Source organism: the organism of the source record quoted next, unplaced genomic scaffold, assembly GCF_019419815.1.
Source record: "Pyrus x bretschneideri cultivar Hongxiangsu unplaced genomic scaffold, Pyrus_bretschneideri_v1 Contig86, whole genome shotgun sequence".
NCBI classification, from domain to species: domain Eukaryota; kingdom Viridiplantae; phylum Streptophyta; class Magnoliopsida; order Rosales; family Rosaceae; genus Pyrus; species Pyrus x bretschneideri.
Window position 1 is genome coordinate 180,041 of NW_025999827.1, and position 22,663 is coordinate 202,703.

Sequence of the window (22,663 nt, forward strand, 5' to 3'; positions counted from 1 at the left end):
CGTTGAATGTTAACCGACCAACCATATAATATGTATGCATACGTAGACCCCCAACAATGACTCCACAACCAACAAGTCGACCCAACCAACCATATAGTATATATGTACACGTAGACCCCCAACAAGGTCACCAGAAATCACAAAGACGACCCAACGAACATAGTATAGATGTAATTATGTATACGTAGACCCCCAACAGACACCACAACCCACAAAGTGAAGGCAATTGAACAGAACAAACTCCCTGTGATTTCAAATTTTTTTGATCACTCGATCACTTTTCAAATTAGCTCATACACTAATACACAAATATACAATGTCTGAAGAAATACCAGTTGCAGAAGAGCAAGCAGGGAAAGCCTATGGATGGGCCGCTAGAGATTCCTCAGGAATTCTCTCTCCGTTCCACTTCACTAGGAGGTATTTGATTTACATTTTCATGTCAACTTTACACTGATGATAAAATTTGTTCATCTAATAATATCGTAGTTTTTATCGTCGTCGACTCTGGAGTTCACTTTTGACAATATGTACTGGCATAATATTTGGTGGAAATTTTGGTGACTCTAGCATTAAGTAGTGCATCATATACAAGTTCACCGGTAACACATTTGTGTGTGTGTGTGTTTTTACTTGCAGAACTACTGGTAGTAATGATATCAGCATGAAGATACTCTATTGCGGTATTTGCCACTCAGATCTTCTCTTCGCTAAGAATGAAATTGGAATGACTATCTATCCCATTGTCCCAGGGTACGTAGGTCCGTTACTTATTTCATTTTCTTAATCAATTTATTACTCATTACTTTTTACTTAACTAGTAAATGTATGCATTTACTTTGTTTAGGCATGAGATTGTAGGCGAAGTGACGAAGGTTGGGTGCAATGTCACAAAATTCAAAGTAGGAAACATAGCTGGAGTTGGGTGCATGGTGGGTTCATGTCGCGCATGCGATAACTGCACACAGGACTTTGAAAATTACTGCTCTAAAATTGTATGGACCTACAATGAACACTATGAAGACGGCTCGAGAACCTTTGGTGGATACTCGACAAACTAGTAGTAGATGAACACTTTGCCGTCCGAATCCCAGATAACTTGTCGTTGCAAGGTACTGCTCCCATGCTCTGTGCCGGGATCACAGTGTACAGCCCAATGAAATACTTTGGACTCATGGAACCTGGTAAACACTTGGGGGTTGTAGGGCTTGGTGGCCTTGGTCATATGGCCGTGAAGTTTGCAAAAGCTGTAGGAGCAAAGGTGACTGTAATAAGTACTTCTCCGAATAAGAAGAAGGAAGCCATGGAACACCTTGGTGTGGATGAATTTTTGATTAGTCATGACCAGGAGCAATTGCAGGTGTACATTTGACCTTTTTCATCTAACCAGAATTCACCTTTTTTTTTTGTTTGATAGTAAAACAACTAAGGAGGTACTTAAAACTGCGAACTTCATTAACCGTGTTTAATTAAAGTCCAACAACATAACATGTTTAACTGCACGACAAGATTCTTTTTTTCCTTTATACATGTGTCGTACAAATTTGTGTTATTACTTACTTACAAGTAATTACATGAAATTAGGCTGACATGGGTTCAATGGACGGTATCATTGATACAGTTTCAGCCCCTCACTCTCTCTCGTCATTGATTGAGTTGTTGAAGACCAATGGAAAACTAATTCTGGTGGGTCTTATCGTACAACCTCCTGAACTTCCAGTTTTCCCCTTAATCTTGGGTAAGTTCATTTTATTTTGTAAGACTTTGGATGCGATCCTTAACTAATATTCTTATTGGTTTTCAGTTTTGTATCAAAGTTCTGACATTAATGTAATAATGTATTTTTATGTAGGTTACTATATTTTTAAATTAAACTTTGAAAATTTTAGTAGTGGGAATAAAAATATTGGGATTAAGTACCCTTTTATTGTCATTCCAAATTGGTATCAATCTTTTTAAACATTCAAACAAGTACCCAATCTATTGAAAAAGTTACACCCGTTATGCCCTAGTTAAAAATCTGTTAAATTAACTAGGTTACTTTGTCTTCAAAATAATAGAAGGTTATGAAAGCATAGACTTCATCAACTAACGATCACCACCACCCCATCATGCCATCACCTCCGAACCCAACGCAAAACCACAAACTCCACCCTACAACTCAAGTCCCCAACATTGAGAAGAAGGTCATGAAGGTTGTTAAAATGGTATGAACTATCATGGTGCAACTACCATCATCTTCACCACCCACAAGAAGAACTGGAAACTTGACGAGCTGAGAATCAACAAATGAGGAAATCACATGAGCAAAAACAAGCTTCTTGAAACCTTATCTGAATTATTGACCTTGTTCTTTGTTAGGAGATTACCCTTATAATATAATTTTAGATTAATATTAATGTTGACCATCGTATACCCAAGTTGGTGGGTTTTGAATATTCTTTGTTTGAAAAATGAATTGGCGCTTAGCGGATGTAACATTTTTAATAGGTTGGATACATATTTGGAATATTTTAAAAAGTTGAGACCAATTTGAAATGACACAAAAAAGTTGGGAAGTTTTAAGTACTTAATCCAAAATATTAATATATAAATTATATTTTCCATACATACAATATATATATATATATATATATATATAAGTATATAAAAACATGGGTACTTTCTTCAAAACCACATAAAAGAATATTAATAGATATGAAGCTCAATAACACTAGTAAATTTCTTTGATTAAATTTGACATGGAAACATTCTCAAGTCAACGAAAAATAATGTACCAGTCTAAATTTAAAAAATAGATTAGAAAAAAACAATTGAATGGATTTTATGTAAAAGAATATGGATACATTTTATATTTAAAATGGTACATTACATATAACAAATTGGTATATTTAAGATTAAAAATTATAGGAATGGATACATTTAAGATTAAAAAATTGAAAAGGTTTTGATAAAAACCTAATGAGTACAAACTTATTCTAATTTTATTTTATTTTATCTTGGAAATGTTTTGAATCAAAAACTAATTAGGAGCTTAATAAAGGTGTGAGTAATAAAACCCTAAATCACTTACTAATTTTTATTTTAAATAATTATGTAACTGACGTGTAAAGTCATTATTTTAAATAAAGGAAAACTAATAAAAATGACTTGAAAACTTTGAGTTTTAACGATAAGGACAAAATAAAGGGTAAATCGAATATTACCAGGATTGACTTTTTAGTGTAAAAATGTGGTTTTTTGTTAAATTGAATAGTACCAGGAGCTTTTCGTTAAAGTTCCCTTTAAATAATTATGTAACTATATAATAAGGTCTCATTCAATGAGCATTAATAACTAGGGACCGGATACTAATTTTTCCTTTTACTTTTCCCCCAGACTAGTTTTGCTAACATTTTTTTCTTTTTTTTTCTATTTTTTAATTTTACTATTATTAGGGAGAGGTGGGAGAGTTTAAAACTATTACAATAACTTAGATGGGGCAGGGTGGGGGCGAGGGGGAGTTTCAAACCCTGGACACATGGATAGAAACCCAACACGCTATCTACTAGGATATTGGATCACATGCAAACATTTTTTTCCTGTCATTTTTTTCTTGGCTTATTTTCAACTACGCCATTGGAACTCAATTTTGATCTCACTTCCCCTGTAACTCAAAAATCACTACTTTACTCTCTAAAACTTAAAATTCGTTCCACTTTACCATGTTTCCGTTTCTTTTGTCAAATAGCCGCTAAAGTTGCTGACGTGATGGGTAAAATGTAATATCATAGGCTTATTTTTTGTTAGGCCCCCCTAAAACTCAAAAGTCAGCATTTTGTATTCTCCACTATGAATTGTTGAATGTTAACACATATTGGAGATAAATTTGATTATAAATCTCCAATATGCGTTAACATTCAACAGTAAAAAAACATTAAGCTTAAAAGAAGAAATGAAGGATTGAAATTTTTTCTGGTTGCTGTGTTTGAGTTGCTTGCAGGAGATCTAGGAAAAAATATATTTGATTAGCCTTGTGCACCCAAATTAGACTCATATAATGAAATTTACTCCAATTCCATGGATAACAAATCAATCTTAGAGAAAGAGGTAGTAAAAGGGAGAAGTTCAAATCAACTTTCGTATGCACACTCAGGTTGCTTTGAATCTTGCTTGCTTCTTTTTATTTCACATACGCATTTTTCAATCCACATCAGCATATTTGAAGGTTTTTGTATGGAATTAACAAAGTTAAAGCAATGTGGAGCGAATTTTGAATTTTAGGGGGCAAAGTGAGATCAAAATCGAGTTTCAAGAGTGTAGCTAAAAATAAGCCTTTCTTTTTCTTCTAATTAGTCCAAACTCCATATCGATATATATCTAAGAGAAATGTTATCTGATGAATCTCTGATAGGGAGGAAGCTTATTGCTGGTAGTACAATTGGGGGGATAAAAGAGACACAAGAGATGATAGATTTTGCTGCAAAGCATAATATCACAGCGGACGTGGAAGTTATTCCGATGGATTACGTCAACACCGCCCTTGAAAGAGTTTCCAAGGCTGACGTTAAGTACCGCTTTGTCATTGATGTGGCAAACACTTTGAATTCTCCATATTGATAAATCAACAGATCCTTGGAGTTCTTAGCACCTTCGCAGCCCACTGTTTGTAAATAGGCCACCAAGTTATGTACAATTGGAAATAAGGATTTTTTTTTATGAACATTGCTAGAATGTTTTGATCTTAAGTTCATACTTCACAGATGAATAATGCATATATGTTTTTCAGTGTTTGAGTGAATTTATTGGAATGGTTTCTTATTGGTTTCACGCTAGAAAATTCACATCACAAACATAACTAAACCAGTATCACTCTACTTAGGCTTTGCTTGTGTAATTTATCTATTTTTTTAGTGCTTGCTATCAAGCCTAAGCTTGGCTTGCTTCTAATAAGATTCAAGCTTGATAACACACTCGAGTTATTTCGAGCTATTTTCTAGTATAACTTGGTTCACTCTTGAAAGAAAATTCACAACTTGTCAGCACATTTTAATAATAGAATAAACGAGCCGAACATAAACATGGGTTTTTTTTTTTTTTTTTTTCATGAATAATGCTTCGACAATCCAAATAGGAGCCGAAATCGGTGCAAGCTCGAGTTGTTTGAGCCATGTATATCCTAAAAACCAGTCATTACTTTACATTAAAATTATTATTTAAAATAGTGGAACATTTGTACATACCAAAAATCTATCAAAGAACAGGATCCGGATCCCTTCCTAACCTTTAAAAATTGAGCCTGCTGAGTAGGCATTTGGGGCCGTTGAAATTTGATCCCACAGCTACAAACATGGGGGTCCTCTAAAATTTATAATAATTATAGCCGTTGAATTAAATTTCAATGGCCATGATTGCCTGCTCAGCAGACTCAGTTTTTTAAGGTCAAGAGGGGATTTGGATCCCAAAGAACAATACTTCCCTTAGTCTCGAAAATAAGGATCGCCATTTCCCCACTGACGTGACACCATTCCAGCGTATAGTGAGGATATAGATCATTTAAAAAAAAATCATTCAATTTGGAGATCGTTAAGCCATCAATATGTGTTGGACAAATCAGCATCCTCATAATGAACCATCAGTTTTTTTATTCATATGAATGATTAAACAATCTCCAAATTGAATAAGCTTTATAGAGATGAACTTTAAGTGATGATAAAGGGAATAAATAGTTCCAGTTGTGGTGTTTGTATAATCAAATTGATAAACTTTGTAAGCTCATGCAAGTCCACCACCAATATCACCAATATTATCCCCACTTAACCACCTATCGCTACATGTGGAGTTTTATCAGAAAATGCCTTAATGAATTAGGAGTGCAATATATCCATATATAAGTTGTATTGTATTTTGTCACATGCTCAAATATTTCCAACACACCTTAACGAGTGACCTTGCACAAGGTTGCAACAAAAACCAACTCCCACATCAAAAACTGGTTAACTCATTATACTTGAGCTAACACCATTTTTTTCGAAAGCCTCATCGATCGGTCAGTTGGTCGGTCAATATTCAGTCTTCGGTCGATATTCAAGCTCTGCAGCCAACATCAATCTCTTCGAAGACCTTAGTCAAGAAATTATTGAGCGTTGTAAATTGGGTCCATGACGTATCGACAAAATAGTCTGCTTGATTACCATGAAGGAAGTTGAGGTTCTATCATAAAACCAAAAGAGTAGTCCAAGTACTTATAAGCACATGCGGACCATTTTCCCCATTGTAGGATTCACTCTCAACAAGTTAAGATTACACCATAAAACCAATTGGCAAAATGGGACTAGTCAATTACTTATAAGCATATGCTAGGTCCCTTCTTTTTCTAATGAGGGATTCATTTTCAACACGCCCCGTCACTTGTGTGAATTTCAAGCCTAACACGTGGACAACACAAGTCGGATGATATGAAACACGTGTGGCCGTTGGTTTCACCCATGTAACAACCTACTATGATACTAAGATACTCTTTGTAGGCCCATGCAAGTTCACCGTCAATGTCACCGATTTGGTCCCCACTTGACCATCTATTGCTAGGTGTGGAGTTTTTTCATAAAAGGCCTCAGTGATATAGGGATGGAATATCTCATATATATGTTGTAATGTAATTTGTCACATACTCGATGTGAGACTCTATTATCCAATATAAATGATATAAGGTTATTGGAGAAGGATTTTACTCTAACCTGAGAATGAGGAAATATTGTCCTCTATAAAATTGTTTCCGACGGTTTTGTGATAAATCTGCTAAAGGGTTTGGTATCCGTCAGCCATTAGACTTATTTCTAGTAATGCGTTAACTAATTACTATAAAAGAATGATTTGGTTTAACTTCAATATTGGGGTGATATCCTTAATTTCTCTCATGCTTGTCCTATCCTAATAATGTAAGGTTTTGAACAATAGGGAAGAAAACTCACAAAATAACGATAAAAAAAATGCTAATGACGCATCACAACATACAACATGACCAGCCTCAGCTCAAACTAACAACTTAACCTACTTACTGTGCTAAATTGGAAGCTCTCACAGTAATCACTCACTCACTGTAAAAACAAAGAACACCTTCCATAAGCCTTATAAAGGCAGGTGAAAGAGATTTGCAAAAGACACATTCCAAGTAGGGTTTTAAAATTTATCTCCACTACCTCTCTCTTGCCGCACACTTTCTTTTCCCATTAGAAAATTGGCCACAACAAATTTGTTTTTTTTTTTTTGTAATCTATTTTATCTGACAAGAATGAGAGGGCTGGCGGCAAGGGTGGAGAGAGAGAGGAGAGATGTGTTTGTAGAATCGTAGGGGATTGTGTATTGAGGATATGTTATCCCCCTACGTAGTGCCTTTATTTATAGTAGTAAAAGAGAGAAGAAATCCTTCATCCCCAAGGAATACAAGTCCATATAGGAAAGAATAACTAGAATAAAATCTAATCTAGGATTTACACAATCACACTTAAACGAGGAAAGTTCACAACATTCCCCCTTGAGTGCGTAAATACTCAAGGTAGATTTCAGCATCATGTAGAAGTTGAGGAAGTTAACTCATAGGCACTAGTTCTAAGGAACAACGCTTATTCTCAATAAGGTAGAAACTTGCATAAAGTAGTAAGTCTCACTAAAAAACCCTAAGGCTATGTCCAAAACCCGAGTAGGGACAAAATCCATAGCCTAAGGAAAAATGCATGAGAAATGCAAAAGCAAAAAGGAACGTCTATAGGACGTCATTAGCGATATGATCAACCAAAGGTGGGTGCCTCGTTAAAACCTATTTAGGTAGCAAAAACCTAGTGGGAAAAATGCTACTAATCGTAGGGAAAATAAGTATATTAAGATCAAGTAAGTATCTTCAAGATACTCCCCTGAGTTTGACACAATTCCAAAGAGAAATAGCAATGTTACAACTCAAAAAGTTTATGCATACCAATTACTTGAAAAAGCTTTTGAAACATCGCCTTTGGTAGTGATTTGGTGAAGAGGTCGGCCAAATTGTCTTGTGAACGGATTTACGTGACTTCAATCTTCTGATACTCTTGTTGTTGATGTCAGAAGAAAAACTTCGACGCAATATGCTTGCTATTGTCTCCTTTGATATAACCCTTCTTGACCTGTTCGATGCATGTTGCATTGTCTTCAAAGATCATCGTCGAGACATCTACGATGGGGTAGAGATATCAGGAGTTTTGAATATGGCCCACAACTACTCTTAACCAAAAGCATTCCCGAGTTGCTTCATGTAAGGCAAGAATTTTAGCATGGTTAAACGAAGTGGCAACTAAGGTCTATTTAGTTGTCTTCCAAGGGATTGAGGTGCCTCCAATGGTAAAGACATAACCCATTTGAGAATGTGCCTTGTGCGGATCAGATAAATATCCTGCGTCGGCATAACCAACAAGGCGAGAATCAACTTGAGAAGTAGGGGGTGCGGCATCACTCGAGGATCCGTAGGGATAGAACAAGCCCAAATTTGTAATACCTTTAAGGTAACGAAAGATGTCTTTCTTGCCAGTCCAATGTTTGCATGTTGGTGCATTACTGTATTTTGCCAAAAGATTAACAGCAAAGGAGATGTCGGGTCTAGTGCATTGAGCTAAGTACAATAAAGCGCCTATCGTACTTAGATAAGGAACTTCAGTCTCCAAAATCTCTTCATCATCCTTCTTCGGATGGAAGGGATCTCATTTTGCATCTAGCGATCGAACGACCATAGGAGTACTCGAAAGCTTCGCTTTATCCTTGTTAAAGAGGCGCAACACCTTTTGGGTGTAGTTTGTTTGATGTATTAAGATTCCATCTGAACAGTGCCCTATCTCGAGACTGAGATAGTATCGAGTCTTACCTAGATCTTTCATCTCAAATTCCGACTTCAGGTCCACAACTGTTCTTGCAAGCTCTTCAGGAGTTCCGATAAGGTTCATGTCACCGACATATACTGCAACTATCGTAAAACCGAAATATGACTTATTAATGAACACACAAGGGCATAGTTCGTTGTTCACATATCCCTGACTAGTTAAATACTCACTCAGACGGTTATACCACATTTTTCCGGATTGCTTCAAACCGTAAAGTGAACGCATCAGCCGAATTGAGAACATGTTCCGAGGTTTGGAAATATTTGAACCAATCAATGTAAGTCTTCTAGGCTGCATACGCAGTTTTTCAGAAACTACCAAACTGATAAGGTAGCGAAAAGTAATCACATCCATAACGGGTGAATAAGTTTCGTCATATTCAATCCCGAGGCGTTGTGAGAAGCCTTGTGCAACAAGATAAGCATTGTAACGCACAATTTCGTTCTTCTTATTATGCTTTCGAATGAAAACTTACTTGTAGCTAATGGGCTTCACGTATGGAGGAGTATGAGCTACAGGTTTGAACATCTTTCGTTTCACAAACGAATCGAATTCGACTTGGATTGCTTGTTTCCAATTTGATCATCTTATTTCTACGCCACACATCATCTACGCTAACATAATAGACCGAAATCTCACGATTCTCGGGATGATGATTCGTCTCTTCAATGACACTTTCATAATCTAGAATTTCTTCATAAGTTGGATAAAATGAGTAAGCAATAGTCGAATTCATAGTAGGCTCTTCAGGGGCTGTGTAGTGGGTTTCCTCTTCCAGGGGTGTGAATCCTTTGAACCAAGAGGTCTGCATGCTTTTGTGTAGGGGCAGATGATTGGCTAGCCACTAATGTATGTAGATCACCAAGATTGGTGTCCTGGGCCTTTAGGAGGGAAGTCCGTCGTACATTTGGTACATCTATCTTTGTAGGCGCATTTGCAGCTGAAATATGTGATCTTGTCATATGCGCTAGATAGGTGAAAGCATCTGGCATGCTCTGAGCTATGCTATAAAGATCTCATATGCGCTATACTTTAGTTTCAAATTAAGCAGTGCGGGGATCTAAATGAGACAAAGTGGGAGTCATCCATGATAATTCGCGTCGTTCTTCACGAACGTTGACATTTTTATGTCCCCCTAACGACGAGAAGACTGTCACATAGAAGTGACAATCCACAAAACGAGTGGTAAACAAATCGTCTTTCAAAGGTTCTAGTAACGAATAATCGAAAGAGAATCATATCCGACATAGATTCCCATCCTTCGCTGAAGCCCCATTTTTGTATGAAGGGCTGTGAAATCAGCACATAGACTGCACAACCAAAAACGCACAGATGCGATATGTCAGGATCGTATCTGGTAACCTACTGAAGGGTGCTATATGGTTAGGGTCGCAATAGGCCTCAGGTAGATCAACATGGCTACGTGCAATATTACATGGTCCCAAGCAGCGATCGGGAGCTTAGTACGTATGACCAACGATCAAGCAATAATTTGTAAGCACTTGATGAATACCTGTGCCAGGCCGTTCTGAGTATGAACATGGGGTACTGGATGTTCAACGTCAACCCTAACTGACATGCAATAGTCATCAAAAGTTTTAGATATGAATTTTCTAGCACTATCCAATTGAATAGATTTGATCGAATAATCAGGGTGGTGAGCCTTGAACTTGATAACCTGAGCTAACGGTTTGGAGAATGCAGTGTTCCTTGTGGACAACAAGCACACGTCTAACCAACGTGTGGAGGCGTCAACCAAAACCATAAAATATCTAAATCGGTTATAGAAAAATAGGAGGATTTGAATGAATCTTGTTATAAGAAGGCTTAGTAATAAGCTTTCCCATAGAACATATTTGACATGCGATTCTTTGAATCGAACCTAAACTTCGGTTTAGTGGATTCCCCGTGTAATGATTTGAAAATACAACACATCATTATTCGTCCAGGATGTCCTAAACAATCATGCCAAAGTGTAATTTTGTGCACAGTCCCAAGGGTAGGGCCGATTACATAGTGGCTCTTTGTGGGGCATATGCTCGTAGTATACAAACCACTCGAGATACGCTCCATCTTTTCTAGAATACGCTTCTGGCCATATTCGTAGGAAGTTATGCACAGAAATTCAACTCCGTTTTCTATGTGGGTTTTAGCGTGGTAATTGGTATCTCTAATGTCCTTAAAGCTCAACAATGTTCTTCCGAAACATGGAGAATAAAGAGCCTCATCAATGGTCAAGATTGTACCATTGACAACATTATACGTGCCTTACCGTATCCTTCGATCAGGTTGGATAGGCCTGAGAGGGTTGCCAGAGGTGCATTCTTAGGTATGAAGTTAGTGAAATAGATGCGTTCACGCAAAATGGTGTGCGTGGTTGCACTATCTACCAGACAACTAACTTCCCCACTAGTCATACCTAGAATGAAAAATTAATTTGAATTGGTCACATGCATAAAAGTTGTAAAAGCAAATATCCATTCAAAATAATTTTAAGTATTCAAGGACGGAAATTAATTCAAACTTAATACCCAAAAACAAATCACCAACAAATAATCCAAACATAAAGGAAAATTGTTCAAAATTAACCAAAAAAACAAGGGGGTTCAGCCACTACTGTGGAATTCGGCCCCATGGTCTTATTTCAACAAAAAATAAGTCTATGTCTAAGATTCTAATCTTCCATAGGTGTGATAGCCTCTTCAAATTCAGAATCCTCCATCTTTGTACTCTTTATATCGTCCACTTGCACAAAATTTGATTTAAACTTCTAACGACAAGAATGATATTTAGCTACAACTTTCTAGGGAGCTCAGCAAACACGAAACCAATGGTCCTTTGACCTACAACAATAACACATATCCGCATCTATGGTTTCAATTCATTTTCCCTTATTCTTGAAGTTTGAGGCCTTGGGAGCGAAGTTAGGGCCCTTCCGGGCTTTATTTCCTCCCTTGGATGGGCCTTGACTCTGTTGACCTTGGCAAGGTTGCTTCTAGCCGTCCCTACCACACCTCTTTTGGCGTTTTGGCCTTTGGTTTATGCTATAGTGCACTTTAAGCACAGTAGTCACCCCAGTAGGTCGAGCTTGATGATTCTTCATCAACAGTTGGTTCTGCTTTTCAGCAAGAAGTAAAGCAAAGATCAAATCCGAGAACTTAGTGAACTTCTGAGCTCTATATTGTTGCTGCCGAACAATATTAGTAGCAGAGAAGGTCGAATAGGTCTTCTCCAGGAGATCCTCTTAGATCAAAGTTTCATTACAAAACTTGAGAAGTGATTGGATTTGACAAAGTTCAGAATTATATTCATTCACAAACTTCAAGTCTTGGAAGCACAAATGCTACTAGTCATGTCTTGCTTCAGGCAAGAAGATGTATTTTTGGTGATCAAAACGATTAACAAAAGTGACCCATAGTGCTCGTAGATCTTCCTCAACAAGATATTCAGTTTGCAAGGTGTCATGGATATGTCTTCGGATGAAGATCATAGCAGTGGCTTTCTTAGCTTCACCAATAAGGTTGTCCATCTCATCTTCAATGGCGGGACGCAAATTCTTTGCAGTGAAGTGAAGCTTCACATCTTGGACCCACTTGAGGTAGTTCTTTCCAGAGACCTCTAAAGCGGTGAAGTCGAGTTTGTTCAAATTCAACATGTTCCTATCACAAAATAAAGGACAAGATGTGATTAGTGCAATGGAGAAAAAATCAATCCATTCACGTAGGAGTAGAACATTCATGTTCTAATAGACATGTATTGGTTAATATTTGCATGGAAAAACTTCAGGTTTTCATGGGTGACGTTTTAAGTGAAAAACTTCAGGTTTTCAAACAAGGCATGTTTATAGAAACTTCAGGTTTCAAGATAATTATGAACTTCAATTTCATATGTTCTTGCATGCAAACGTAAATATATACATAGAAATATGCAACAAGAAAATATGTAAATAAAACTTCGGGTCCATAAGTAGAATTGAATTAATTATTTGGACTTCAGGCCAAAATTATATAAAACCCATTGGGCCTAAAAATAATTAGGCATTGAAAACTCAGGGCCCAAAATAAGGCCTAAGCCCACGGGTGGGCTAAATAAATGGGTGTCGTGCATCCTTGGCCCAAAGCTGGGCAAGTTTGGTCTCAAGTGGGCTGTAGGCCCAAGGGGAGAGAGGGAAAACGAGCCAAGCTAAAGTATCAGGCCGCTTCAGGCAAGCCTAATAAAAAAACTTTCTGTTTTTTTTTTTTTTTTTTTTTCGCATGGGCTGCTTCAGGCAAGCCTAAAAGAAGAACTTTTTTTCCTTTTATTTATTTATTTTTTTAATTCGCGGGCCTGTCAAATGGTTTTTGGGCCAATACAGGTGAGCCCAAAAAGGAAAAAAGACAAAAGGCTAAGTAACAAAGCCCAAATAGGGCTTGGGTTAGGTCAAAGACACCTTAGCCACAGCTAGGTATGTTCGCTTGGGAAGAAGGCCGACGCCGCCACTTCAGGTGGCCGTGCTTTGGGACAATGATGCTTGAGGTGAGTCTGTGGGTCAAGGGAGACCATAAATATGAATGGCGATTTGAAGAATCTCGACGTTCTACCAAAACCCTAGAAATACGAAGGGAAAATTGGAAAAATTCTGACGACGAACTGCAGGTCGTCAAAACACGATGACCCATAGGTGAGGATTGGCTGCAAGCTAACCTGCAACGATGAAGGCGCCGTGGAAGGCGTTGGTGTTTCTGGGTTTCAAACCTGGAGCCCTCGGCTCTGGCTTAGGGACTTATGGCTCGACTCGGCCACCCAAGTTGCAGGCTTGGTTCAATGGCTCAAGATCATAGGTTCGAAGAACCCAAGCCTTGTTTCCAATTTCTTTTTTTTTTTTTTGCCCCCTTTTTTTTCAATTCAATTCAATTTTATACATATTCAATTTAATGATATAATGCATGTACATATATTTGATGTAAGTCATGGCAAATATCAAATTCACATAATTCAACAATTATGAATATAATGCAAACACAGTTTATGTAGAGGGTCATGCATTATGGTGAATGTTCAGGCTATCATGGCTGCAAAAATATCGAGATAAAAACTGTTGTTTTGGAAGAACCTAATTGCATGATGATATGGATGAACTAGTTTGATGCAGAAAAAGCTTCAATGTCAGATTCATATGTGCAGCGATAGGAGCATGCTGATAATGTGTTGCAGCCTATTTTATCTGATAAGAAGGAAAGGGTCGGTGGCCAGGGTAGAGAGAGAGGAGAGATGTGTTCGTAGAATTCTAAGGCTATTGTGTATTGAGGATATGTTATCCCCTATGTAGTGCTTTATTTTTAGTAGTAAAAAGGAGAGAAGAAATCCTTCATCCCCAAGTAATACAAGTTTATATAGGAAAGAACAACTAGAATCAAATCTAATATAGGATTTACACAATTACACTTAAATCAGGAAAGTTCACAACATTTTTTGAGTTTTTAAAATTTAGGTTTAAGTTTTTATTTTTATTTTAAAACTGAAAATTAAACGTGATTGCCAAAGTAATTTTCAGTTTTTAATTAAAACAAATTAATAGTTTTCAACAGCAATCGAACCTAATACCCAAATGGAGAAGAATAGAATATTAACCCCAATTATGGAGGACTATGAGATGGGTTTGTATAATCTCCATCTCCTCCTCTTCTGCTTCAAATAAAAAATAATAATAATAAAAGAAAAAAAAAGGACCTACAAATTAATTTAAGGAAAACTAATAAAAAGTCCTCAAAAATTTTAGTTTTAATGAAAATGATAAAATAAATGTGTAAGTGAATAGTACTAGAAGTGACTTTTCAAATTAAAAATGTCATTTTTGTTAAAAGTGAACAATACCGTAAATATTTCGTTAAGATTCCCATTAATTTAATAGTTTTTAGTAGGAACTAAAGTAGAGGATGCCGGAGACAAAAAACAAGGCGTACCCTTTGGTCTCACTTTAAATTAGATCTCATTTTATATTATACCCTTATTATATATATAGGGAAGGGATCCCCCTTCCACCAAGTCCATTCATCCGGACCATTGAAATTTGATCAAACAACTAAAGTTTTTATAACTTTTAAAGAGACCCCTTATTGTAACCGTTGGATCAAATTTCAATAGGCCAGATCAATGGACTTGGTGGAAAGGATCCGGAGAATCCCTTTCCATGTATATTAAATGTTTGGTGAAACGGTTTCGGAGGATCCCTTTCCCCATATATATATATATATATATATATATATATATAGATCTTAAATGTTTCACCATTCATTGTATTCTTTCACCCACCTCAAATTTCTGGTACCTAGTATACAACCAAAAGCAAGGCAAAAAAAACATATACTTGTTTTCTTCGCCTCTCCTCCACTTTCTCTCTGTCAGCTTATGGTTTCGGTTGAGTAGTGAGAAATAAAAAACTGTCCTCCAACCTGAATACACGTCGCTGCCAACTCTGACAATTTCATATGAATATCTTAACTCTTGTATTCATCGCAGGTTAACACAACCAACCGTATAGTGTATATAATATGTGTGTATATATGTACACACACATGTAGACCCCCGAATAAAGACACCACAACCCACAAACTCAACGCAATTGAACAGAAAAAACTCTTGGTGATTTCAAAATTTTTCGATCACTTGATCACCTTTGAAATTAGCTCTCTTACACAGATACACTATCTTAAACACACAATGCCTCAAGAAATATTAGTTGCAGAAGAGCAAGCAGTGAAAGCCTATGGATGGGCCGCTAGAGATTCCTCAGGAATTCTCTCTCCATTCCACTTCATTAGGAGGTATTCATGTCAGCCCTACATTGATCATCAAATTTGTTCATCAATAATATCGTAGTTTTTTCATTGTTGCCGACTTTAGAGTTAGTTTTACAATTTGTACTAGCATAAATATTTGGCTTACTCTAGCATTAATTGGTGTATCAGATACAAGTTTCATCGGTAACATGTTTGTGTATGTGTGTGTATTTTTACTTGTAGAACTACTGGTAGTAATGATATCAGCATGAAGATACTCTATTGTGGCATTTGCCACTCGGACCTTCACTTAGCTAAGGATGAAATGGGACTGACTATCTATCCCATTGTCCCAGGGTACGTACGTCTATTACTTAATTTATTATCTCAATCAATTTATTACTTGTTACTTTTTAGTTAACAGGAACATATCCATCTTGGACCAAGGTAGGTCAGGTGACCCTCAGCTCAGTAATTCTCTACAGAAGAGCTGGGTGATACCCTTTGAAAATTGGAAGTTTTAACGAAATACTCCAGATACTTTTCACTTTTAATGAAAAATCACATTTTTACCTTTTTCTGATACTATTCACTATACCTTTATTTGTTAGTTTTCTTTTGAAATTTTGATATTCTCTTTCAAAATTTGAGATACTCTCGAAAGCTGCCCTCCAACTGCTCGACGAATTGCCTCTATAGACATTGAGCGGGATAGCTACTAGCCTCATGCCTTTTATGTGTTGCTATGGCATCTGTCAATAGGCTTACTTGGCATAAATTGGTCTCTATCGGCATGCTCATTCAAAAGCTATTGATATTAGTCGACAAGCTCACTTGGAAGTTGTTGGCATCTGTCAACAGATGTGTAGTAATGGCCTCGGGCCTATCAAGGCTCGATGAAATGCTAATTTGCATGTTATTCCGTCCAATAAAATTTGTGCGCTGCAGGCATTATTCTTACTGATCCCAAAAATAATATTTCCGGGATCTGCTACTGCTAGTTAATATATTCATTTTTATCATACTTTTTGTAGGCATGAAATTGTAGGGGAAGTAACAAAGGTTGGTAGCAATGTCACAAGATTCCAAGTAGGAGACATAGCTGGAGTTGGATGCATGGTGGGTTCATGTCGCTCATGCCATAACTGCACACAGGACTTGGAAAATTACTGCCCTAAAATTGTATGGACCTACAACAAACACCAAGAAGACGGATCGAGAACCTTTGGTGGATACTCTGACAAACTAGTAGTCGATCAACACTTTGCCGTCCGAATCCCAGATAACTTGCCGTTGCAAGGTACTGCTCCCATGCTCTGTGCCGGGATCACAGTGTACAGCCCGATGAGATACTTTGGACTCATGGAGGCTGGTAAGCACTTGGGGGTTGTAGGGCTTGGTGGCCTTGGTCATATGGCCGTGAAGTTTGCAAAAGCTGTAGGAGCAAAAGTGACTGTAATAAGTACTTCTCCGAATAAGAAGAAGGAAGCAATGGAGCAACTTGGTGTCGATGAATTTCTGATTAGTCATGACCAGGAGCAATTGCAGGTACACATTTGACTTTTTTCGTGTAACCAGAACTCACCTTTTGTTTTGGTCAATTGGAGATTTGATAGCAAAACCAACTAAGCCGGTTGTAAAACTGCAAACTTCATCAACAGTGTTTAATTCAAGTCCAACAACGTACCGTGTTAAACTGCATAGCAAGATATTTGTTTTGTCCTTTATATATGTGTCGTACGAAATTTGTGTTTATTACATACTTACATGTAATTACATGAAATTAGGCTGCCAAGGGTACAATGGACGGTATCATCGATACAGTTTCGGCCCCTCACCCTCTCTTGTCCTTGACTGAGATGTTGAAGACCAATGGAAAACTAATTCTGGTAGGTGCTCCAGCACAACCTCCGGAACTTCCAGTTTTCTCCTTAATATTGGGTAAGTTCATTTTATTTTCCCCCAAGCTAGTTTTGCTAACAATTTTTTCTTCTAATTAATCCAAACTCCATATCGATATATATCTAAGAAAAAAATTATCTGATGAATCTCTGATAGGGAGGAAGCTTATTGCTGGTAGTGCAATTGGGGGAATGAAAGAAACACAAGAGATGATAGATTTTGCCGCAAAGCATAATATCACAGGCGGACGTCGAAGTTATTCCGATGGATTACGTCAACACCGCCCTTGAAAGAGTTGCCAAGGCTGATATTAAATACCGCTTTGTCATTGATGTGGCAAACACTTTGAATTCTCCATATTGAACAATCAACAGATTGGAGTTCTTTGCACACCTTCGCAGCCCACTATTTGGAAATAGGCCACCAAGTTATGTAGACTTGGAAATAAGGATTCATTTTATGAGCATTGCGAGAATATTTTGATGTTAAGTTCATACTACAAAGTTGAAGGATGTATTTTGAAGTGTTTGTGTGAATTTATTGGAATGATTTCTTATTCGTTTTACGCAAGATGATTCATTAACACGAGCCGAACTAAACCGAATATCACTCTTCCTAAGCTTTGCTTGTGTAATTTATTTTTTTATTTTATTTTTTTGTTTCTTTTAGTGCTTGCTAGCAAGCTAAGCTTCGCTTGCTTCTTATAAGATCCAAGCTTGAGAACAAACTCGAGTTATCTTCTAGTATAACTTGGTTCACTCCTTTAACGTCCTCATTTAATCACCTATTGCTATGTGTGGAGCTTTATCATAGAAGCCTCGTTGACTTAGAGGCAGAAATATATCTCATATATAAGTCGTATTGCACTTTATCAAATGCTTGATGTGGAACTCTATTCTCCAATAGAAATGATGTCAAGTTAGTGGAGAAGGACTTTATTCTAACTTGAGAATGACGAAATATTGTCCCCTATAAAATTATTGTCGACGATTCGGTATCCATCGCCATTAGACTTATTTCTGGTAATGCATTAACTAACTATTATAAAGAATGATTTGGTTCAACTTCTTTTTTTGGGTGATATCCTTAATTTTCTATTATGCTTGTCCTATCTTAATAAGGTAAGTTTGAATAGTAGGGGAGAGAACTTAGAAAAGAACCGATTAAACCAAATGCTATATGAACCATTACAACATGCAACATGAACAGCCTCAGCTCAAACAACTTAACCTACGTACTGTGCTAAATTGGAAGCTTTAACTGTAATCACTCTCTCACATTAAACACAAGAACACCATCCATAAGCATTAAAGGCAAGTGAAAGATATTTGCAAAAGAAACATTCAAGTAGAGTTTTGCAATCATTTGACCTCACATGCCTTTGTAATTCTCATGAAGATATCGGATCCCTAACTTGAACTCAATCGCTTAGTACTTCAAGTCCCTCACACAAACATAGCCTGAGAGCTCTTGACTATTAATTAAGAGGGCAATTCTCACTTAACTACCCTTAAGTGTCAGCCAAAATAGAACTTTGCTACACTTATTTTTTTTAATTTCACGTTCATACCTAAAGTTTGATTTTTCTGCCACTTAATTTGATAATTCTACTAGCCTACCTATTAACTTTTCTATTAACTGATGACATTGTAGGATTGTGGCCCATTAATTCTCACTTGACTACTCTCACGTATCGTGAAATTCACACTTTTCTACCCTTAGTTTTTTTTCGTCTCACTTTTATACCTAAAGTTACTTTTTGCTCCCAGATTCATACTTTCATTAGCTTGAGCGTCAAGGACTTCGTTAAAGAATGTGTTATGTAGTGTTTGACTAAACAGTGACTATGCAAAAATGTGGAACTGTGGCCCCACATAGACGTGTGAAACAATTAAAAAAAACGAAAATGTTTTTTTTTTTTTTACAAAATAAAAAAATAATAAAAATGTCAATTTTTTTTTTTGCGTAAATTGGGATTTTGTCCACATGGCAGCATATTCTGCTCTTAAGTTTTTGTACACCTTGCGAGGTTCACAGTACTACGTTTCTACACAATCAACATCCAATCAACGAGTAACATGGCGCTTGGGCCACAGTGCCACATTTCTGCACAGTTATCTTACAATCAAGCACCACACGACACTTTGATGGAGTCTCTGATGCCCAAGCTAACAACAGTTTGAATTTAGGAGCAAAACGTAACTTTAGGTACAAAAATGAAACGAAAAAAAAAATTAACTAAGAATAGCAAAGTGTGAATTTCATGATACTTGAGAGTACTAAATGGAGAATTAATGGGCCAAAATCCTACCACGTTATCAGTTACTAGAAAAGTTAATGACCAGGCTAATGGAAGTATCAAAGTGGCAGAAAAATCAAACTGTAGGTATGAAGGTGAGATGAAAAAAGTAAGTGTAGTAAAATGTGATTTTGGCGAAACTTGAGAGTAGTAATTGAGAATTACTTTAATTAATAATTATCATCTATTGGTTAGTATTAAAATAAGTTAATTTGCCCCACTATCAATGTAACATCCCACATCGACCAACGGAGAAGGGATGATGTGCTTATAGGTACATGCCCACCTCCATATAGCACAAGGCCTTCTGGGGACTCACTGGCTTCGAATTCCATCAGAACTCCGAAGTTAAGCGAGTTCGGGCAAGAGCATTCACAGGATGGGTGACCCATTGAGAAGTTCTCCTGTGAGTTCCCAAAAATAAAACCGTGAGGGAGTGGTCAGGGCCTAAATCGGACAATATTGTGCTACGATGGAGTCAAGTCTGGGATGTGGTGGGGGTCTAGGCCGAGATGTGACAAAATGGTATCAAAGCCACTATGCCGTGTGGTGTGAGTGTGCTGACTGAGGACGTTAGGCCCCTAAGAGGGGTGGATTGTAACATTCTGCATCGACCAACAGAGAGGGGATGATGTGCCTATATGTACATGCCCACCTCCATATAACACGAGGCATTTTGGGGACTCACTGGCTTCGGATTCCATCGAACTCCGAAGTTAAGCGAGTTTAGGCGAGAGTATTCCCAGGATGGGTGACCCCCTGGGAAGTTCTCGTGTGAGTTCCCAAAAACAAAACCGTGAGGACGTGGCCGGGGCCCAAAGCAGATAATATCGTGCTACGGCGGAGTCGAGACTGGGATGTGACAGTCAATATGTCGAGGGTAAACTATTGTTTAACCCCTTAAACTATCATCCTAGTTGAAATTAACCACTTAAACTATTCGTCTATTGGACCATGCATTTGAATTATACCTGCAATTTTGATGTAGCTCCCATCCATGGTGGTAGAAGAAAGATACATATGGTTGCAGATAACAAGGTATTTAAAACAAATTTATTGAACAAATGAAACTTCTGAACTGGCAGCAAGGTTTACATGGAACTTCTAAACCGGATGCACAAGTTTTACATAGTGCAGAGCCAACTACTGGTGATTTTAACATCTCTAATTTATAGGATGTGATAGTTCTGTATATGCTACTTAACCTAACCACCAAAAACCAATGAAGTTACAATTATACATAACTTCTAGATTGCAGATAAAAATACAATGGACATAATACATATACACTTCAGTTTGAAGAAATTAGAAGTTACAAAGTACACATGACGGCTACAACTAATTTTGAAATAATTTCCAATGATGATTTTACATGGAACTTTACTAATTTCAGAATTTGGTGCTTTCAAGCAGTAGTTGAATTTTGAACATTACTAAAGATGAGAGCAAGGACTGTAACAAAGAGTGAAGAACATTAGACTCAACAAATCAAAGCTAAAGTGAATACACAATCTCAAATAGTCTCTTATTCCTTAAAAAAATTAATAAAGGGAAAGGAATTTAATTGCATATAGAGATAGAACCTTATATATCGAATGAAAATACTAAGCCCTCCCATAATTACATAATTTCCAGATTGCATTTTCAAAGATTAGCATATCCCAAACAATAGTCCCTTTGCATTCAAAATTAAAGAAAAGAATTAGGGGCCTCAACTATTGTATCAAGCTTTAGAAATAGGCCAAATAGTTCTTTCATTCACGAATAGATTAAAGACAACTTTATACTCCAAGTCTGAATGAAAAATAGCAAATTGTAATATTTAATTTATTTTGGCAAAAAAAAAAAAAAAAAAAAAAGGAAGAAAATAATGTTAAAGGGTAAAGTAAGTAAACCTTATGTTTTATTCATCTTGTTCCTTATGACATGATGTTAGAACATATTAATATATCACATTCCTTGTATAAACTCCAGATTGTCCTTCAATGACACCATTTCTTATAAGGACCTTGGTTGTCTACGTAGAAACTCCTCTTGACAAAGCTACATAAAGTTGACCATGACTAAACACATGATTAGGGAGACAGACACTCACATATGGAATTGTTTGGCCTTGAGATTTGTTTATGGTCAGCGCAAAGCTTAATCTAACAGAAATTGTTGACATATAAAAGAGAATGGAAGCTTTATATTTTCCGAAGGCTATAAAGGAATGCGTGGTAGGAAGACTCTTGTGCCCTTGAAATGCCTAGTTTATATTTCAGCATCAATGAAATTCGGAAAGAATCGCCGGCATATCAACCTTATTCTATTGCATAACCCACTTTTTGGATCAATATTTCTAAGGAGCATGATTGGTGCACCCAATTTCAATGTTAACTTATGAGCAGGTAAGCCACTTGGAGTTATAGAATTCATAAATTATTGTTGACATAAGTTTTGAGGGTCATCGTCTACTCTATCAAAAGAGTAGTAAATGTGTTGTTGCCCAGGAAATGAGTTTAACACCACTTCATTTAACTTGTCAACATCCTCATTCCTCGGAGTGATGATAGCCCTATCAACCATGTATGAAATGTTGCAAGTATTCTCCTCTAAACTTGGAAATACAAAACCAATAAGCTGACCAATTGATTCATCACCATGCCAAGGAATAATCAATGAACATGGGATTCTGATTGTGGATGCAAATTTCTACCTCCTTGATCTTGGACAAAATTACACCTACAAAACAAATAACACCTTAGGTCATGGCCAAGAGCCTTACTGCGCCCATAATGAATTGTATGGGGGTGTGGCGGCTTTGGTCGAAGAACCTCCGA

At 37.0% G+C, this 22,663-nt stretch overlaps 1 protein-coding gene and 1 pseudogene across 1 annotated transcript; both read left to right on the forward strand.

Annotated features, from left to right (window-relative positions):
* Positions 1 to 195: 195 nt before the first annotated feature.
* On the forward strand, positions 196 to 4,727 carry LOC103954155 (annotated as a pseudogene).
* A 10,452-nt stretch (positions 4,728 to 15,179) lies between these two features.
* On the forward strand, positions 15,180 to 18,107 carry LOC103954154 (probable mannitol dehydrogenase). Its single transcript, XM_009365956.3, is given in 6 exon segments — positions 15,180 to 15,685; positions 15,884 to 15,997; positions 16,675 to 17,188; positions 17,428 to 17,581; positions 17,699 to 17,781; positions 17,783 to 18,107. Coding segments are annotated over 6 exon segments (1,092 nt in total). The 5' UTR covers positions 15,180 to 15,581; the 3' UTR covers positions 17,906 to 18,107.
* Positions 18,108 to 22,663: the final 4,556 nt, after the last annotated feature.